Source organism: Mirounga leonina, unplaced genomic scaffold (genome assembly GCF_011800145.1).
Source record: "Mirounga leonina isolate KUSES-001 unplaced genomic scaffold, KU_Mleo_1.0 Mir_114, whole genome shotgun sequence".
NCBI lineage: Eukaryota > Metazoa > Chordata > Mammalia > Carnivora > Phocidae > Mirounga > Mirounga leonina.
The window spans coordinates 22509698-22530803 of record NW_023270265.1 but is presented as its reverse complement, the minus strand read 5'-3'; the positions used below and the strand labels follow the sequence as shown (position 1 = coordinate 22530803).

Genomic DNA, 21106 nt, shown 5'->3' with positions numbered 1-21106 from the left:
TACACATTAAATTTTGATAAGCATGACCCATTTTTTTTTAAAGATTTTACTTATTTATTTGGGGGAGAGAGAGAGAGATAGCAAAAGCAGGAACAAATGCAGGGGAAGTGGGAGTGGGAGAAGCAGACTCCCCGCTGAGCAGGGAGCCCGATGCAGGGCTCGATCCCAGGACCCTGGGATCATGACCCGAGCCGAAGGCAGATGCTTAACCCACTGAGCCACCCATGTGCTCTGATAAGCATGACCTTTTAAGGTATATTCTTATCCTTAAAATTCTACTTAAATTGTGTGATCAAGTGCTGTGTGGTGAACTATACAGAAATTAATGCATGGTCCAAGAAGGAAACATTCAATGTAGGTAATGCAAGGAGGTGTCATTGAGGAACCAGGATTTGAGCTGGTCCTGAAGAGCTGGAGGAAGATAAGGTCATGTCAAGAGATAATGAAATGAGTATACCAAAGTAGAAATAGTGGTATGGACCAGCCTTCCTGCAGTGGAGAGGGAGATTAACTAGGACTATTACCTTAGTTCCTGCTAAAATACCCCATGAGGCCAACTTTTCAGAAAGAAAGAAGTCACTTATCTTTCTCTGAGGAGCTTAAGCCAGACGCGGAATAGAAGGGTCTGAGTGAGGTCTAATGCAGGCCCAGGCCAAGGGCTGCAATAGCACATGACTTGGAGATGTGAACCAAGGCTTCACTACAGGCATTTGAGCTGAGGTAGAGTGGGGCAGAGGTGTTCTAAGTTGAGCAAATAACCTGAACAGTATTGGGTGAAGAAGCAGTCTACCCTGTCTGGAATGTAGGTAACATCAGAGGGGTGGAGTGGGATGAAGCCTGGAGAGAGCTTGTTACAGGCATGGCTCAAAAAGCTTAAATGTCTCTTGGAGAGTTTGACCTTATTTTGTAGGCAATGGAAAGCGACTGGCAATTTTAGTTAGGGGGCAATGTGATAAAGCCTGCATTTTTTTTTTTTTTTAAGATTTTATTTATTTATTTGAGAGAGAGAGAGAGAGCAAAGGGAGAGGGACAAGCAGACTCTGCACTGAGCATGGAGCCTGATGCAGGGCTCCATCTCACAACCCTGAGATCATGACCTGAGCCGAAATTAAGAATCGGACGTTTAACGGACTGGGAGCCACCCAGGTGCCCTAAAGCCTGTTTTTTATAAAGCTTATTCTGGCATTAATAGATTGGAGACACAACCACCATTCCTGGTGCCAGGTCTTTACTGGGGTGATAATGGTAAGATTGGAAAGGGGAATCAAAATGAAAACTATTGCAAAGGCATAACACACAGGTGCTGTTGATGAAGTTGATGAAGTCCTGTTACTTGACACGGTGGTGGCATTAAGGCGGGGCAGGTTTAGGAGGAAAAATAGAGTTTGGTTTAGGTCATTCTAAATACACACTGTTCCCCATCTAGCTCCCAGGGTTGCCTCCCCTTTCTTCTTAGAACTTCATTGTAAGGAGTGATGCAGTTTCTTAGGAGACCGTATCTCATTTGTCATTGACTGACCCATGTTCTCTGGTGAGCTTTGCTATTCACTATACATTCAATAGGGATATAAAAACAAAAAGTCAACTCAGGTGTTGATGAGGGTGATGCCGTCACTGCATCATCAATTTAAATTTAGACATTTATTTAAAATAGATGAATGCAAAAGGTATAGCAATGCTTCTATCACATGTGCAGTCTTAAATGCCACTTTTCTAGAGAAGGCTCATAGAGATACTCCTTTCCCCATTATTAAAAAATCCATTCTCCCTGTGATAAAACCAAATGTACTCAGTTGTATTAGATTCATGTACGAATAAAAACTTGCGTAGTTAACTACACATTGTCCTAAACACATAAAATAATTTAACCAGATCTACGTCCTCTCAGGAAATCCAGAATAGAGAGGCTTTTTTAGAATATGAGGCTAATTTGTGAGCTGCTACATCATCCAGATGAAGGCTGTGGAAGGAAATTGCAGACTGATGACATCTTGGAAGTAATGACATTTTTAAAAAAGAATACTCCTTGGCAAGATAAGTGGACTGTAATTGATAGAAAACACCCTTTATGTTTTAGTTAATGAGACACTGTGGTAGGTTCAATCACTGTGCCCATTGTTTCACTCCTCTTCTGTATTAGAATGAGTCATCCATGTCCTTTGCCATATGACCTAGCCATCCCTTCCAGTGTTTCTCCAACTTGCTAATTGTTGGGCTTGGTCATAAGACTTATTTTGGTCAGTAGAATGTAGATGAGAGTGACAGGGGCCTGTCCTGGCCAAGGCTGTAAGAGGCATCCTGTTCCGTCTTCCTCTCTGGTGTCCTTGCCATTCATTTTTTGTTAGAGATGCAAGATACAGGAGCAGGCCTGAACTAGACCTACCGCCTGAAGGAGCACTACCCAGCTGACGCAGATCCGTGAACATGAAAATCAAAGTTGATTGTGGTAAGCCACTGAAACTCTAAGGTTGTTACAATAAACTTAAAAGATAAAACTCACACAAACTGAAAAGAAATATGGTTAGTGAGCACAACTAACCATAAGCAAGTGTCCTATTCTAACAAGATAGCAACTATTAGAATCTGAATCAGAGAGGGACCAGACCAATCTGGGTGAAATTCAGCTCATCTTTCAAACTGACAATAAATGAGAATATATTTTAATAGTAATTTTAATATAACAATACGGTAATCTTTGTGAGCTATTAAGAAACTAATATTTATTTTAATATTCAAATTTACAATTTGATTATAGAATATAATCATCAAAATTATCTTGTATCATCTTTGAATCCAGATTGCATTTTCCAAAGGTCTTTCATCAGGCGTCTTGACCTGAATAACAGGCATTTCTGCCTTCACAAAAAAAGGCAACAAAACCTGAGGAATAAAGTGAAATTTTGAGCTGAGATCTTAAAGAAGAATCATGTCTAAGAATATTTTAACTTCATATATAATAAATAATAGCAAGATGTTACAGTATCTATAGCTGTTTTTTTTAATTTCCCCTCAATAGAAAGACAAAATATTGCCTGTGTCTTTTTAGCTTTGAATGTGTTTTTAGACATGTTTTTAGACTAGTCGTACATGGCTCTCCATCACTTGCAATGTAGCTAGACCTGATTAAGATGTGCTGTAACTGCAATATATGCAACAGCTTTCACACTTAATATGAAAAACAAATTTAATAGTTTTTATGTAAACTACATGTTGAAATGATAATACCTTGGACATAGTCACCTTTTTTTTAAAGATATTATTTATTTATTTATTTGACAGAGAGATAGAGAGCACAAGTAGGCAGAGTGGCAGGCAGAGGGAGAGGGAGAAGCAGGCTCTCCGCTGAGCAAGGAGTCCGATGCAGGGCTCGATCCCAGGACCCCAGGATCACGACCTGAGCCGAAGGCAGTCGCTTAACCGACTGAGCCACCCAGGCACCCCAGAATAAAGTATACTTTTAAAAACTTTTATTTATATTACATTTTATATTTCTTATTTTTTTTTAAAGATTTTATTTATTTATTTGAGAGAGAGAGAATGAGAGACAGAAAGCATGAGAGGGAGGAGGGTCAGAGGGAGAAGCAGACTCCCCGCTGAGCAGGGAGCCCGATGCAGGGCTCGATCCCAGGACCCCAGGATCATGACCTGAGCCGAAGGCAGACGCTTAACCAACTGAGCCACCCAGGCGCCCCGGATATAGTCACTTTCTTAAACTCTTCTTAGTTCTCTGGTTTGATTGCACCTTCTTTTACTTGTTGACTGATACAACATTAGAATGAAATATACTTTTTTTAAAGATTTTATTTATTTGAAAGAGAGAGTGAGTGAGAGAGAGTGAGCACGAGTGGGGTGGGGTGGGGCAGAGGGAGAGGGAGAAGCAGGCTCCCTGCTGAGCAAGGAGCCCGACGTGGGGCTTGATCCCAAGACCCTGAGATCATGCCCTGAGCCAAAGGCAGCCGCTTAACCGACTGAGCCACCCAGGCGCCCCAGAATAAAGTATACTTTTAAAAACTTTTATTTATATTACATTTTATATTTCTTATTTTTTTTTAAAGATTTTATTTATTTATTTGAGAGAGAGAGAATGAGAGACAGAGAGCACGAGAGGGAAGAGGGTCAGAGGGAGAAGCAGACTCCCTGCCGAGCAGGGAACCCGATGCGGGACTCGATCCCGGGACTCCAGGATCATGACCTGAGCCGAAGGCAGTCGCTTAACCAACTGAGCCACCCAGGCGCCCCTATATTTCTTATTAATTTAAGAATTGGGTAAGGTGAAAATTGTCTCTCTCTCTCTCTCTCTTTCTCACACACACACACCCTACTTAAGTAACTTCAGTCTTTTGTCTACAGAAGTAACCATTTCTGATGTTTTCCCCTTATGGGTTCATAGAAAAAAGTTTCCCACCTTCTAAAGGAATGGTGGAACCAAGTTTAGGTGAATGGCCAGGAAGGAATGGTGATCATTTATAACCAGTGGCCAACTCAATATTAAAATCAGTTGACAGTGACCCATTTTATTTGGCCCTTCTAATCTAGAATGGCTCAAAGCAGATTCCTGAATCTGACACAAAACCATGTTTCCCTCCAAAGGAAATGAGATTAGGTTGTGCCAGCTGATCATCTCCATGAGTTGAGACTTCAAACAAGTGGAATTTGACTCCCAAATACCTTAATGGATTTTTTTTTTTTTTTTTGGACCCAGGCTGCAAGACAAAAATGGAATAAGAATTCAGTTTATTGAAGGAAACTGGTGAATTCTAATTCTAACTTCCTGAGGGGCAGTGTTTAGAAAAGACAAAACAATAAACTTGGGGCAAAAGACATGAATTTGCATATCTACTCGATCATCTACTAGTTTGTGTGACCCTCATTCATAAAATGGCAATAGTACTTACACCCTCATGGGGTTTTATTAGAATCAGAATAGAGAATGTGCATGACAGTGCTTTGTATATGTAGACATAAGGAAGAAAGGAGCTGCTTGTTGGCTCTATTTTTTGACCTTTTATTTTCATTTTTATCTGATGCAGGGAGCAAGCACTATAAATAAGAAGCCAGGAATATGGGGAAATCCTTGATTAGCATCATACGCCATGGTTACCATAGTATGTGAACAGAATATCAGTGTTGCCATGACAGCCTTTGTGGACTTAGAGCAATATTAAATCACTAGGTCCATCAGGGAACAGGTCATCTGTCTACTTCCCTCTCCCCCATGCCCATCAGCCCTGTACTCATACAGAGTTAAGTGTGTGCTTAGAAGTTACAAGGAGACAGTCTAGTATATTTGGGTAAGAAAATAATGGTTAAGTGCATTGCAGGCTTTTAGGTCAGCCACTTGGGCAAGTGACTTAACCTCTCTGAGCCTCAGTTTCTGGTTCTATGAAGTGGGAAGGGTAGTAGCTCCCTTCAGACTGTTGTAAGGATTTAAGTGAGAAAATGAATGTAATGCACTTGAGCACAGAGCATGGGACACAACAAATGCTCAATAAATACTAAGTGTAACAATATAACCACTAGCACTAGTAGAAAGAGTTTAAACATGTTCAAACTTGACTTCCGGTTCCTAATCCAAGTACAACAAGTTCAACTGTGAGTAGCAGAAAAGAAAAACTTCCTGCCCACAGCTTTATTAGCTTGTATTCACCTGGATGTTGTAAAAACTGACTTGGTTATTCAAGAGTGTTAGGACATTTGGCTTCCAGTTCGTGGAAAAGCTTTTCCTTCCTCACCCCAGTCCCACCCTACATCAATCAGCTCAGCAGTCAGTCCCCAGATCCAGAGATGGGGAGCTTGGGACAACTTCAGACTGACCCATCACCACTCCACCTGCTCACAGCAGTCATTAAAGGAAGAAAGTATAGTCTCTTCATGTTTCTGTCACAAGGTCCATAGCTGCTGCTTCTCCCACCAAATAGTTCATGGAATAAGTAAATAGAGCTCATACGGTGTGACGGGTGGCAAGCACACTTTCAGATCTGGTTCCTGGCACACTTTGGTGAGCAAACACCATGACAGTGGAAAGGCATGTTGCAGCTCTCCCACTACATTAACCCCTGGGACAAAAAGATACAGCATGGCTTTAAAACTCAGTGGCTATCTTTGTGGTACAACTGATGAGCGTGTTTGGCTGTTAACTGACAGTTTGGTGGTTTGAACCCACCCAGGGATGGTCTTGTCTCCAGCTAATTTCTTGGTGGGGAAAATATTCCGGAATTAGACAGTGGTGATGGTTGCACAACACTGCGAATATGCGAAAGGCAGCTGAATTGTACACATTAAAATGGTGGACTTTATGTTATATATGTATGACTACAATAAAAATAAAACCCCAATAGATGCACTGAAGGATGCATTTTCCAAACTCTTCACTGTAATTGTATTTTTCTTCCTGACATGTATACCTACCATGTAGTATGCCCTGATAGCTGAATGCCTATATGTTACATCAGCTTTTAAAGAAATCTCTGGTCTGGGGTGGGGGGGGGGTGTCCCACTCCATAGCATTTTGGCATCACTGATGGCAAAACATCCCTGTTTTGGATTGGATTGAGTATTGTATTAACGATACAAGCACATAAATTCCCTTGCAAGACTCTTTGGCCCTAGCACATATTTGTCTAGTCTAGAAAATTCTCCTGTGCAAACAGCAGGATGGGAATGAGATGTGTGTCTGCCCTCTCCAAAGGCATTGTATGGCATTCTTAATAAATGGGCAAAAGGAGAAAGAAAGGGTCTGTATAAGTACAACTGAACCAGTTCCTGAGATCTTCTTTTAGCCAGCACAACTTGCCAGTGCAGGACTCAGGACTCTGAGTTCTTCGGGACAAAGTCATGATTGTTTTTTTATAAAGCAGAGATCATGAAAGGTAACAGGTCTTTAAGACCTACACAAGCACAGAGTACAAAAGAGAAAAGGGGAGTTGGGAAGGACTCACAAAAGAGACGATGTCTTCTGGGTAGTCCTTGAGGCAGAAGGTGGTGAATACCTTCCATGGAAAGGCTTCAGCAAAAGCCAAGGGAAGCTTCATGCTGGTCAAGACTGGCCTTGGTGAGCAAGGAAGGATGATCTTGTACACCACTGTGGAGGAAAGTGCTCCCTGGGCAAGTTTTTTTCTCACTCTAGCCAGCAGATTTCAGCTGCTCCTGCTATACCATGTCTTTCCAGAAGTATGAAGGCTTGTGAAAGATAAACAAACCAACAATGGCCACTGCAACCAGGATCAGGGAGAAGAGGACCATGAGGAAGACATAGGTGGAGTGGGAGAGAGGTGTGGGCAACGGCTGCTCAGCTGGGATCATGTTGGTCAGGTTCAGCATGTAGCCCAGAGTCCACCCGACATTGCTGCTCTGGATCTGCAAACAGTGGGGAGAGGCTGTTGTTTCTGGTTTGAAGATGAAATGAGCTTTCATGCAATCGCATCCATAACACTGAGCAACAGGAGGTGGAGAGCACCACGTTCAGTTCTCTAACTGCATTACTTTTACATTCTAAGCTGGGAATATGGTTGTGGGGAAGATGGAGCCTGAGCAAGTGATGAAGGAGAGTTTGGAGTCTCGCTGCTCTATTCCTGAAATTCAGAGGAATTTGGTGAATAACTGCCCAAGTCTCCTGCCTCTGCCTAGAAGAACTTACTTCAAACGGCCTTTGGAGATTTGCATTCCTCTTTGGTTGTTTGAATATGGAGGGAAAGGTGTAGAAGGCAGGGTGGTGACAGAAAGCAGGCAAAGGATAAGAGAATAATGATTGTCCCTGGTCTCTTACGTCTACGTCAGGCCCAGGAATCTCATCCTTATGTAACCAGGATGTCTTTATGATTCAATGAGGGAAGACTGGGAAATAATCCCAGCAAGTCAGTGTTACTTTATGGAAGTTGGATGACTGTACTCATGTTTGAGAAAGGATTCTTCCTAAATGATAAGACATGCTCTGGCCCTGCCATCTTCCTAGGAGTATTTTCCAGTCACCTCCAAACATATTAGAATGTAGATAGTCTGTGAATAATAAATAATTTTGAAAGTGTTTTTATTACATGAGTTGTGCATGGTCATGGTAGAAAAATTAGGACATACAGATAATCCTAAAAAAGAAAATAAAAACCAGCTATATTTCACCACTCAGACAGAAGTCACTGCTATTATCTTTTTGTGACACATCCTTCCAGTCTTCTCTGTGCATGTTATATGTAGAATTATTCACTTAACAATACCTTTCTAAACATCATCTCATGTCTCAAAGGATAATCACTGCATGAACTGCCTTCTATGTTTATTTTTACTCACTTTATCCAATTATTTATAAATCCTAGAAATGAAGTAATTGGATAAAATGACATTCATATTCTAAGGCTTTTAGCACATATTGCCAAAACAGTCTCCCCAAAGGTTGTGCCAATTTACATTCCAACCAGTTTCCATGTGGAAATGCTCCTCTCCCCTAAACCCTTACCAGTACCGGGAATTAATAATTTGTGAAAGGTCCACTTCCCTTTATAGGGGGCAGGAACCTTATCTGACGTCTTGTATCAAGGAAAGCTCCAGAGTTAGAGGAGTTACCACCTATGGTTTAGAAATACTAGATCATTCACTGAAGTCCAAAGAATATAAATCACTCACAAATTTGACATAGACATATCCTTCAGAGAAAAAAAATTGTGATGAAAGGAAGACTAAGGATTAAATCAAGGAAAAGATTAGTATTTGGATTAGCAAGGTCAATATCAACAAGAGTGTAATGAAAATAGTATCCTTTAGCCTGCTACAGCCCTCTGCCTCAATATTTTGCTTTGCTTGAAGTCACCATATTTAATAAAGGGAGTTAATTGTTTTTGCCATTAGTGGGTATGGGTTTAAAAGTCAGAGAAGCACTGTTCTGGATACTTTTCAAGCAGGAGTTGCTCATCAAAGTAAATGTTTCTCTACGCCTGGATGCCTGCAGGTGGCGCTAATGGCAAAGCACCGCAGTGAGGTCGCTTGTGTAAGGCTCCAGCTAAACCTGACTTCTAAGCAAAGACCCCCACTCACAGTCACTCATCTCCTTCTTTATGCTAAGCTTTCAGATTAGTGAACCTTGAAGCTACAACCAACAAGGCCGTCAGCCCTTATGAGAAGCCATAATAATCAGTTCCAGATCATGGAAGAGGCCTTTGGGATGGGTGTTGAAGTCAGCGAACAGAATCATTGAGGCTACTGAAATGCGGTTACGTTGAATATCTCACTGTTCGTTTCATAAGGAACTAGTCACTGTTACATGAGCAGAAAGGCGAGGCTGAGAAGGCAGGTAGCTCTCCTTTGACAGGATATCCTCAACATAGGAAGGCTTGACACAAAATGTCCGCTTGGGTTAGAGGTGAAATGGTAGAACAGGACATCAGGCTGACTCCTACCTCTTTCAAGCCCAAAGCTGCCTCCGTCACCCAATCTCCCCACAACCCAACAAGTACCCAAATTACCTTGCCCATGAAATGAATATTCTTCCAGGACTCAGCTGTGAAATGATAGCCACTCAGAAGGAGAGAGAGGATGTAGGCTCCGGAAAAGCAGTATTCACTCAGGTACTTCTCCTTCACGTCACCAAAATAGGTCTTCAGCTGGAAGGGAAGGGAAGGAAATCTCACACGTGTACAACAGGCACCTCCTCACGGCCCTCGTCGCCATTAGAGCCGATCAAGACAAGAGAAGGCCCAGCTCACCCAGGCGCGAGCGCGGGCTTCTCCAGAGAGCCCTGGCGGCCGGGCTGCACTCCTTCAGTGGGGCAGGGCTACAGTTTAGGGTCTGTTAAGGAAACTTGTCCTCCACTGGGTTCTGTGGGATCTTAACAAGTGCTCCAGGAAAACAGTGGTTTCCGTGACCTAGTAGGTTCCGAAACACGGACTTGCAGGATACCGCTTCACCCCTTCTGAAACTGCCGTTTCACTATCACGTTAGCATTTTAAAAACTGAAAAATCTTGCATGAAAGAAATCCATCAGTCTGTTTAAAAGACTTTTCTATGTTCTCTTTTTAAGATTTTATTTATTTGTCAGAGAGAGAGAGCACATGTGCACAAGTAGGCAGAGCGGCAGGCAGAGGGAGAAGCAGGCTCCCTGCTCTGCAGAGAACCCCATGCGGGGCTCCATCCCAGGGCCCTGGGATCATGACCTGAGCTGAAGGCAGACGCTTAACGACTGAGCCACCCAGGTGCCCCTGACTTTTCTATGTTCTTTACCAGAGTCTGAGTTCAGAGCCTCTGAAGGAGCTAGTGCATCTCATGCATGTTAAGGAAAAGAGTGTCATAAAAAGCCTTGCCACTCCTGGGGCGCCTGGGTGGCTCAGAAGGTTAAACATCTGCCTTCGGCTCAGGTCATGACCCCAGGGTCCTGGGATGGAGCCCCACATCGGGCTCCCTGCTCAGCGGGAGTCTGCTTCTCCCTCTCCCTCTGCCCCTACCCCCACTCATGCTCTTTCTGTCTCAAATAAATGAATAAAATCTTAAAAAAAAAAAAAGCTTTGCATTCAGTTTAGCACTTGGACTAGCAGCGTCGGGGCCTCCCAGGAGCTTGTTAGTCCTCGCTCCAGAACTACCAATGCAGAATGTGCTGTTTAATGCGATCCCCAGGTGATCACACGCACAGTAAAGGTTGAGAAACTCTACAACACAGTTTAGGACGCATTTTGCTCAGGACTGCTAACAGTGCCAACATCTCACCTTCTGCCCTCAGCCCTTACCTGACCTCTTTTTTTTGCTTATGAGTCATGCAAAGGGGTCTTCTTGAGTCCTTCATGTGTTTGCTCATCCTACTCCCAAACGAAGGCTGCCTGTTGACCCTTACCTCTCCTCCTGTTGTAAATATATGCCCAAATGCCCACAGTTTGCTCTGTTCCTCTCTGACCCTCAGTAAGAGAACAACAGGCCAGAACATCTCTAGCTCAGCCCAGAGTTGTCTGCTGCCCTATTCCTCAGCCCTTGAAACAGGCATTCCCTCCTGGGCACCCTGAGCAGAGAAAGAACTAACATTTGTTAAGCATATATCAAGGGCTAAGAATCAGGCCAGATGTCTTATATGTAGGACCTCCTGGCTACATGCCCACCCACCACCACCACCCCACTTTTGCCCAGATTTCTCTCTCTTCTCAAGAAACACCCCATCTCTAAATCCCCTGCCAGCTGGGGTCGGTTTCTCACTTGGTTTTTGCCAGCCCCCAATCTCTGGAAGGCTAAGTCCACACCTAGCCTGCCTTGGCCTGCTCTGATGGAGTTCTCTGAATGACCCAACCTGGAACTTGTCTTTTTCTCACAGTCCTAGAAACTACTCTTTGATCAACTCCTCTGCATGGGACATTCTCCCAAGACCTTGGTGTAACATCAGTGCTTATCCAGATCCTACCCCCTTCTTACAGTAACTGCACTCTTTTTTTCCTTCAGGGAAAGACTTCTCCTATTTAATGTAGTCTCAGCAGGCCCATCAAACAAAAAACCGCTATGAAAGTCCAAGAATCCACTCAGGCCAGACTTGAAACTGCTGCAACCCACAGGTCCTTAAAAGCTGGCCTATCCCTTGGGGGAATGCCATTTTGGTCTAATTTTCCTCAATTCTATAGAGTCTGACCCCCTCCTCCTCCTGGAAAGGTGTACATTGCCAAGCAGTCTGATCCGCTGAGGATTAATTATGATAATAGCCAAAAAATATGGAAGCCAAAGGCATCTACCTGGTTCATCAGTCCAGATCTGATTGTCTTAATGTTTTGTGGACTCAACAATATGTTCTCTCCATATGGGGGGATGGTTTGCCTTTCTCTTTCATACTCCTCTCTCTGCGTCTCTCTCCTCTCTCCCTTCTATTCCTAGGGCAGTGGGACAGTACCAGCTTCTCTCCTCCTCGCCCATTGCCCCTTACCACTCCCCCATATGAAGGGGCATGGCAAGTCTTCAAGAACGGGATGCATTTCCCTAGAAAGGGTAAAAGTCCATGAGGTTGAATGTCAGGACCCAGAATGTATAGAGAAACCCTAGTTAGTTAGTAGTATACACAGAATCTTACAGCATTGTAGGCTGACCAGAGATCTTGAGCGAACATATTTTCTGAGTGGAAAAGTGATTATTCCGGTTGTCAAAATTAGAGGGTTACCAACCCTCTAATTAACCTATTAGAAGACAAGCATGAAATGTCCCTTTCACTTGCTTTCTTAACCTCTCCTCAGGGATCCAAGGACTGGGGGCACCCGCAAGGATTTGAAGGACATCAGTAGGTATAGTTTGCATTTTATTTCTCCTGCCAAAGCAGGGACAGGCAGCACGATATAATATGTATAAAGCTTCTAGCTCACTTTTCAGCACATAATATATGCCTAAAAATTGTCAGTTCTCTCTTGGCCAAAGATGTCTAGAAAGGACATTCCCAAACTCCAGTCACACAGGAGTAGCAGGAAAAGAGTTGCCCTGTAAGAGCGTACTTGAAATCTATGCATTCCATATGGACGGATAATGCAGTTGGGGAAAATGAACCCTGGGTCATAACACCCACCTCAACATCAAGGCTCTGGGTGAGGGTCTAGGTCTCACCCTGCACCTCCCCCCACCCCCTGCCAAAGATTTCAGAATTTCTCCCCGGTGCAGGCCCTAATGAGTCTACTTCCAGGACCCGTACAGGTCTGCGTATAGGCATTGCCAACCTAATGTAACCTGATGAAATTAAAACAAAACGAAAAAACAGACAAGGGTTAGGGAAAAAAATGTGATAGAGCTTTTACTCTGAACAAGAAGTAATTTTTTTCCAGGGGCACCTGGGTGGCTCAGTGAGTGAAGTGTCCGACTCTTGATTTCAGCTCAGGGTCATGGGTTTGGGCCCTGCATTGGGCTCCACGCTGGGTGTGAAGCTTACTTAAAAAAAAAAGAATTTTTTCCAAAAAGCAGCTTAAATCTACCTCCTTCACAGGCTGGGGTTGTTTCAAGTTGCCTCGACTCCAAGATGCTCACCTGCCTCCATAGATCACGACCAGCTGCAAAAAGCCTCCCCCGAGTGTTTTGCAAACTGTCAAGTGCTGCAGCATTTCGAGGGGCTCTTTTGGAAAGCCCTGAATCTTCTTCCTTCCTGTTCTAACGCAGACAAAATACAGAGGGAGAAGTCCACGCCTCTGGCTCTTGCACAACCTTCCTTCCTCTGTCAGCGCCAAGGAGACCGCATCCATTTCTAGTTAACTACACCTCCTCAGAATGAAAGTCCCACTCAGGTGGGCAACACTGTCAACTTAAAACAGCTGCCGTTGGGAGCCACCCCTAGCTGATCTGTCTTGATTAGGGTAGACCCCATACCTCGCTCCTCCCAGGAAACTTCCATCAGGTAGTACTAGATCTTGAATGACTCAGTGCCTCAGACAAGAAACAGTTATGCTTCAAATTTATGAACAAGTAGGAGGTACCTGGGACCTAGGCGGGAGAAAGGGTCTTACCACAATGGTGTTTAGAGCAGACTCCGAACTGCCGGTCTTCCTTGCTAATAAAACTGATTTGGGGCTTGGGGAGAGGAATGTGCGACAATGTACCCAGCTCCAGAGAGTAGCTCAGGCTGGATCTAAGGCTCTAAGCAGTCCTAAAATCCTGCAGCCTGCTTTCCCAGCCAGTCCCGGCTAATGAGACGTAAGAGAAAGACTGCTACGGAGCTTCTGGGGTAGCTTATGCTTTCTTGTTAAATGGAACAGATATATCTGGCTCCACCCTTCTTCTGACCTGGAACATAAGTGATCTCTGAAGCCACATCTTGTGTCCGTGAAGAAGACAGGCCTAACGACAGAATTGAAGAAGGAATGGCTGAGACAGAGTCAAGCTGCTAACCTCCCACAAGCAGCCGCGGGCTGCCAGGCTCGGTGTCAGGTGAGGAAAGTAAGACCGTGTTGGCTTCGGCCGGCGTATGCCCACTTATCGAGAAAGGCCCATGCGCTCACTCCAGACCGAGTACACCCTCTGGGTTCCTCTACCCTGTTTGCTGGATCTCGGTCCGGGTCGCAGGACTTGGTGAGCAGACTCCCGTCCTCCGTGCCGCCGAGGGCACAGCTGCTCTTTCTCATCACTTACCTCCTCCCAAGGCTGCGAGCAGAACTTTTCCATAGTCTCCGTCATCTCTTCCTGCGAGGGGGTTTCCTCTGATGTAAAGTTTAAAAATTCCATCACATAGTAATAAGCTGAAAATGCCTGCAAGAGAAAATGCAGTTTTGCACTGTGTCCAACACAGAGGGACACTGACTCACTCTCCAGAAGGCTGAACTCCTGGTGAAGGTGCCTGGACATCTCTGTTGAGTGAATTAATGAACCAAGTAATATTCCAGACCCAAAAGTCGTTTCTTTCCTGGAAGACGTGTCACTTTGTTGCTGTTGCTTTACTGCTGACCGGCATTTCTGAGCCACCTGGTCACTAACTGTCTCTATAATTTTAATGGAAGAGTCAGGGAGGAAAAAAAATGAGGGGGGAGAAAGAGAGAGAGGTTAAAAAAAAATCCCATCTTTAAAAAACTGTGTATTATATATGAGCTTTTAATAAACAAAAACTGGGAACTTCTATACAAAGATATTAAGAGTTATCTCTGAATGGCAATTGTAAGGCGTTTTCCTTTTTAGTTCTGCTTTTTTGGCCTATTTCTAGAATGTCCATGCACTTCTTTAAATAGTCAATCTTTACTTAACATATTTATTGAGATCTATCATGAACTAAGAACAACTGAAATGTTTTTTAAAAATCATTGTTATGACCATACCTGAGAACTATGGAAAAGGGTACAAATGAGTAAAAAGGAAAATATTCAATTAAATTTCACAGGATAGGTGCTTGGAAGCGTTTTCTACAATACTGAGTTCCATGTCTTCACTTCCCACTCCTTTTTCTCACCCTTCAGTTGAACTTTTGTGCCCTTCCTCCACTAACCTACCCACTTAGAAACAATGTGGATCAGTTTACTCCTCTACTTAAAAGCTTCAATGACTCCTAATTATATGTAGAGTAAGTCCAAACTCTACCAGGTCTCTCAAAGCCAGGCATGCTCCAACCCTTCCCACCTTGCCAATCCCACCTCCTACCCCCGCCACCTGCACACGCCACCCCCCAGGCCTTGGGTCACTGCCAAGGTTTGCTTCCCCAGCGGGGCACTCCTGCTCTCCCAGCTGTTGCAATTCCCTTCACGCTGACTCAGAGAGGTTCTCTAATCATCGCCCTGGACTAGGACGCTGTCTTATTCCCTTTCACGGGACCCTGCTGCTTTCTTCCCTGTGGTTGCCACAGTCTAATTCGCTTTTGTTTGTGTTTCCGGTCTTCAGTCTGCCTGCCTTCTAGAATGCCAGCTCCACAGTGGCAGGGACCACCGCTGCCTTGTTCTCGGCTGAATCTGCTGCACCGGCATGGCACTTGGCACACGGGGGAGCGCTACAGATGTGTAAGTGGCAGAAAACCGCTCTCTCGAATTCCTAGAGCGCGGCCTCGAATGTAAGAGACGCTGGTGGATCTCTGTTGACTGAGAAACTGGGTAGCTCCAGTATGCATAGCTAATGCCCAGAAATGTCCCCCCCTATTAATTAAAACCACGCAGAGCATTTTCCTCTAGTGAACTGACTGTGGGCCAGGAGGGAGAGGAGGACTTTTTAGGGTGTACTTTTAATTTTGTTGACGTTGTTGTGTAAGAGCTTTTAACAGGCGATCTACCTTCTTAACAAATTTTTAAATGTACAATTCAGTATTGTTAACTATAAGGACAATGTTGTACAGCAGATCTCTAGAACTGAATCATCTTGAATAACTGAAACTTTACACCTGTTAATTGGCAACTCCCCATTCCTCCTTTCCTTGGCCACCATTCTATTCACTGAACACATGGGGTGTCTTTGCATTTGTCTTTAATTTCTTTCGTCGCTGTTTTGTAGTTTTCAGTGTACAGGTCTTTCTCCTCCTTAGTTGAGGTTATTAGTGAGTATTTTATTCCTTTTGAGGTTATTGTAAATGAGATTGTTCTCCTAGTTTCCTTTTCAGATAGTTCATTGTTAATGTATAGAAATGCAACTGATTCTTGGATGCTGATTTTGTACCGTGCAACTTTACTAAATTCATTTATTAGTTCTAACAGCTTTCTTCTTTTTTTTAATGGAAGTACAGCTGACACAATTTTACATCAGTTGCAGGTGTACAACAGTGATTCAGTGCGTCTGTGCATTACCTTAGGCCCACCGCACGTTAGCTCCCATCCATCACCGTACAACACTATCCACCATACCATTGACTGTATTCCCTATGCTGTGGCATAACTAGAAGCCTCTATCTTCCATTCTCCTTCACCCATTTTGGTGAAGGCAACCACCAAGTTTATTCTCTGTATTTATGAGCCTAACAGGTTTCTTTTGCTGTGTGTGTAGACTTCAGGGTTTTCGTTATGTACAAGTCTTGTCATCTGTAAACAGAGACAGTTATACCTCTTTCTTTCTGATGTGGATGCCTTTTATTTCTCCTTGCCTAATTGCTCTGGTGAGTCCTTCCAGTACTATGCTGAATAGAAGTGGTGAGAGTGGGCGTCCCTGCCTGGGTCTTGATCTCAGAGGAAAAGCTTACAGTTCTCACCACTGAGGAGGATGGTAGCTGTGTGGTTTTTACATATGGCTTTTATTGTGTTGATGCAACTTCTTTCTGTTTCTACTTTGTTGAAACTTATTATCATAAATGAGTGTTCAATTTTATCAAATGCTTTTTCTGCATCTATTGAGATGTGTGGTTTTCGTCCTTCCTGTTAATATGGTGTATCACACTAATTGATTTTGTATGTGGAGCCATCATTGCATCCCAGGGATAAATTCCACTTAGTCATGGTATATTATCCTTTTAATGGACTGTTGAATTCAGCTTGCCAGTCTTTTGTTTATTTTGGTTGTTCCAAAGTGTGTTCTTTCATTTCCACATACTTGTGAATATTCCAGTCTCCTTCCGCTATTGATTTCTAGTTTCATTTTACTGTGGTTAGAAAAGATACCTGATGGGGTGCCTGGCTGGCTCAGTCGTTAAGCGTCTGCCTTCAGCTCAGGTCATGATCCCAGGGTCCTGGGATCGAGCCCCGCATCGGGCTCCCTGCTCCGCGGGAAGCCTGCTTCTCCCTCTCCCACTCCCCCTGCTTGTGTTCCCTCTCTAGCTGTCTCTCTCTGTCAAAAAAATAAATAAAATCTTCAAAAAAAAAAAAAGAAAAGATACCTGGTATAATTTGTCATCTTAAATTTGTTGAGACTTGTTTTATGACCTAAGATGTAATCTGTCTTAGAGAATATTCCATGTGCACTTGAGAAAAGTATATATTCTGCTGCTCTTGGGTGGAATGTTCTATATTTGTCTGTTAGATCTATTTGGTCTACAGTGTGGTTCAAATCTGTGATTGTTCTATCCAGTACTGACAGTGAGGCACCAAAGTCTCCTACCATTCTGGCATTGCCGTCTCTTCCTCCATCAGTCCTGTCAATGTTTGCTTCAAAGATTCAGGGGCTCTGATTTGGGGTACATATATACTTTTGATTAATATATCTTCCTGGTAAATTAACTCTTTATTGTTATATAATGTCCTTCTTGGCCTCTTGTGACAATTTATGACTTAAAGTATATTTTGTCCGATATAAATATGACCACCCTTGTTTTCTTTTGGTTGGCGCTTGCATGGAATATCTTTTCCATCACTTCACTTTTGGCCTATGTGAATTCCTTAAATCTAAAGTGAGTTTCTTGTGGAACATATGGTTGGGTCTTTAAACTTTTTGTACAGTTTGATTTTTTTATAATGAGCATGTCTTAATTTTTATAATAAACATTTCCTTAAATTGTTACATTTCAAAAGACTTCCTGATATTACTCCTAGAGCTCATTCTACCAGCAAAGGGCTTAATGAGTTAAGCACCTAGAAATTCTCCTGCTTTTGCTAAGGTGTGACATGTGCTTTTTAAAGAAATAAAAATTATTTTTAAAAACATTAACAAACAGGGATGCCTGGGTGGCTCAGTCATTAGGCGTTTGCCTTCGGCTCAGGTCATGATCCCAGGGTCCTGGGATGGAGTCCCACATCGGGCTCCCTGCTCAGCGGGAAGCCTGCTTCTCCCTTTCCCTCTGTGATCCCTCTCAAATAAGTAAATAAAATCTTTAAAAAAAAATTAACAAACAGAAAATTTGTGTAGGCAGATATAGCAAAATATCGAGCCTTCAGTGGGATACATAGCTTGTCAGCAGGAACTCCTGGTCTATGCTACCGCCTACCCCCATAGCCCTGCATGCCATGGACTCTTGAAAGTTTTCCCCAGTGGGGCACCTGGGTGGCTCAGTTGGTTAAGCATCTGACTCTTCTTTCAAAAAGGTTGGATCACTTTATAACTGTAGGAGGTAATTTCTCCCTAAAGCTTAAAATATGTTCTATTTTCTGTGAGTCCCCCAAATGGTCCATTATATGCCCCTCAAACAGCGTTATTCATTTCTTCCAAAACCTGGAATCATTTCTTTCCAAACCCCTGAATCATATCTTCATCTTTACTCTTCCTAAAATTACCACCATTTTCCTGTACTATAGGAATCTCTGAGTTTATATATCACAAGCGTGATCTTTAAGCTTAGGGGAGAAAGCTTCTAAAATACCAGAGGCAAGTCTCTGGACTGCCCATATGGAAAAACCCATTGAACTACTTTCGGATCTCTGAACACACTTCATGTTTTCCCACCTCCAGGCTTCTGTGCACGCTGGACATCTCACTAGAATATTCCAAATACTGAAGTTCTTTTACTGAGAATATACAATATTCCAGGCACCCTAGCAGTAATATATCTAGCAGGCCTAAAAATGAAAAGATGGTATGTACACCATCCCTGCCTTCCAGGGCCTCAGGACATAGTTGGGGAGACAGATATATCAACCTATAAAGACAATACCCATTCTTGCCAGCCAAATTTTGTGTAACTTTTAACCTACACAGAATGCAATACATGCATTCCTGTTCAATTTAACTGAGCTGGTTTCAGTGCAGCATCTATCCTCTCTCAAAATTTTTCTTGGGGCGCCTGGGTGGCTCAGTTGGTTAAGCGACTGCCTTCGGCTCAGGTCATGATCCTGGAGTCCCGGGATCGAGTCCCGCATTGGGTTCCCTGCTCGGCGGGGAGCCTGCTTCTCCCTCTGACCCTCCCCTCTCTCATGTGCTCTCTCTCATTCTCTCTCTCTCAAATAAATAAATAAAATCTTTAAAAAAAAAAATTTTTTTTTCTTGTTTTTGTAGTATCAGTTGCCCACTCTCCTCCCTGCTCCCCCAACTTTAGAACATCTCCCAGGGAGTTGTTTACTTTCACATGGCTTCTAAAACTATGCTCATTAAAATCACCAGTAACCTCCTAATTGGCAAAATCAATAGCCATTTTTTTTTCATTCCACCGCTTCCTTGACTTTTGGCTGCATATCATGCATGCATTCATTCGTTCAAAAACTATTGGCTGAGGGCGCCTGGGTGGCTCAGTTGGTTGAGCGACTGCCTTCGGCTCAGGTCATGATCCTGGAGTCCCTGGATCGAGTCCCGCATCGGGTTCCCTGCTCAGCGGGGAGCCTGCTTCTCCCTCTGACCCTCCCCCCTCTCATGTGTTCTCTCTCTCTCTCATTCTCTCTGTCTCAAATAAATAAATAAAATCTTAAAAAAAAAAAAAAAACTATTGGCTGAATAACAACTATGTTCCAAGAAGTGATGGAAACAGAGGAGAATCCCCACCCGCTAGTGGAAGACAGTGCAACTCAAACAAGTAACAGATGGTATGATGGACAGATAAATAAGTTCTATAAAAATAAAGCCTTTCGTTACATACTCTACATATATAGAGCCTTTATTCAGATTAGAGAAGTCCACAGAATAGGCATAGTTCATTAATTTCTTCTAATCCACAATTAATTTCAGGGGTCATTTTTTTTTTCATAAGAACTGTTGCCTAGTAATACACTGACACTCCTATCTTTATCACGTTTCCAGGGAAACAAATCCAGAAAAGTAACCCAAAGCCAAATTTGTCTGTAAAGGAAGAAAGGGGGTTTGTCAAGTCATTTACCAAAGATCCAATCAAAAACGTATTTCTAGCACTTTGGAGTAAAGACTAAATGAAGTCCTCATAGTCACAGAAGGGACAAGTATTACAGTCCAGCCCCAAGTTCTGCCCCAAACTGACCACTTGACATGTTCCCCTCCCCTCCCCCATCTAACTTCATTACTCATGCTAACTCGCTTCTCTAGCATGGCCTGCCTGCTTTTATTACTAGATACTAGGTTTGCTCTGCCCTGGCAGGATGCATCTTAGAGGCAGATGTGGCATCAATTTCAGGGTCATCTGTCTCTGGCACATGTGTCTGCATTTGCTTTCCATACTCATAAAGAGACCTCTAACATTTGTGTGGTGTTTAATCCCAGCCATTGCCCTACTTGGGCTCATGGTTCTACTTTAATCTCTACTTTATGTGTACCTTTTGTTCTAGATTAAGGGCTCTTAACATGGGGCTCACAGGTCCACCTCAAGGAATCGTGATGTCTTTTAAATTGTATGCAAAAATTTCAGCACGCCTTTAAATGTCTATTTTTCTGTTTAGACGATCCTTAGCTTTCAACACATTCTCCAGAGTCTTGTTATCCCTTGAAGAGCTAAGAATGACTGGTCTATTGAAGACATTATGCTAAGTGAAATAAACCAATCAGAAAAAGACAAATATATGATTCCACTTATATGAGATACCTGGAATAGTCAAATTCATAGCGACTGAAAGTAGAATGGTGATTGTCAGGGACTGGGGGGAAGAGGAGTTGGGAATTAGCGTTTTATTTAATGATGGAGTTTCTGTTTGGGAAGACAAAAAAGTCTTGGAGGTAGATGGTGGTGATGGATGTACAACAGTGTTAAATGTATGTAATGCCACAAAACTATACTCTTAAAAGTAGTGAAAATGGCCAATTTTCTATTATGCATATTTTACCACACACACACACCACCCCCCCCCCCACACACACACCACACACACACGGATGGCTGTCCAGACAACCTGGATATTTTACTCCCAGGTGTTGCCTTGATTGTGCAGGTTAAGGTTTAGGTCCTCTCTTAAAAGAGAATCAAATA

At 43.1% G+C, this 21106-nt stretch overlaps 1 protein-coding gene across 2 annotated transcripts in view; it reads right to left on the bottom strand.

Annotated features, from left to right (window-relative positions):
* Positions 1-6820: 6820 nt before the first annotated feature.
* The window catches only part of ENTPD1 (ectonucleoside triphosphate diphosphohydrolase 1), a 94410-nt gene continuing 80124 nt past the window's right edge, over positions 6821-21106 (bottom strand). For both annotated transcript variants that reach the window (XM_035025870.1, XM_035025878.1), the window contains exons 8-10: positions 14050-14166; positions 9453-9590; positions 6821-7356 (exon numbers count right to left, since the gene is read on the bottom strand). In XM_035025870.1, coding sequence (XP_034881761.1) covers positions 7150-7356; positions 9453-9590; positions 14050-14166 — 462 coding nt within the window. In that variant the 3' untranslated portion in view covers positions 6821-7149. The remainder of the gene's footprint in view (positions 7357-9452; positions 9591-14049; positions 14167-21106) is intronic.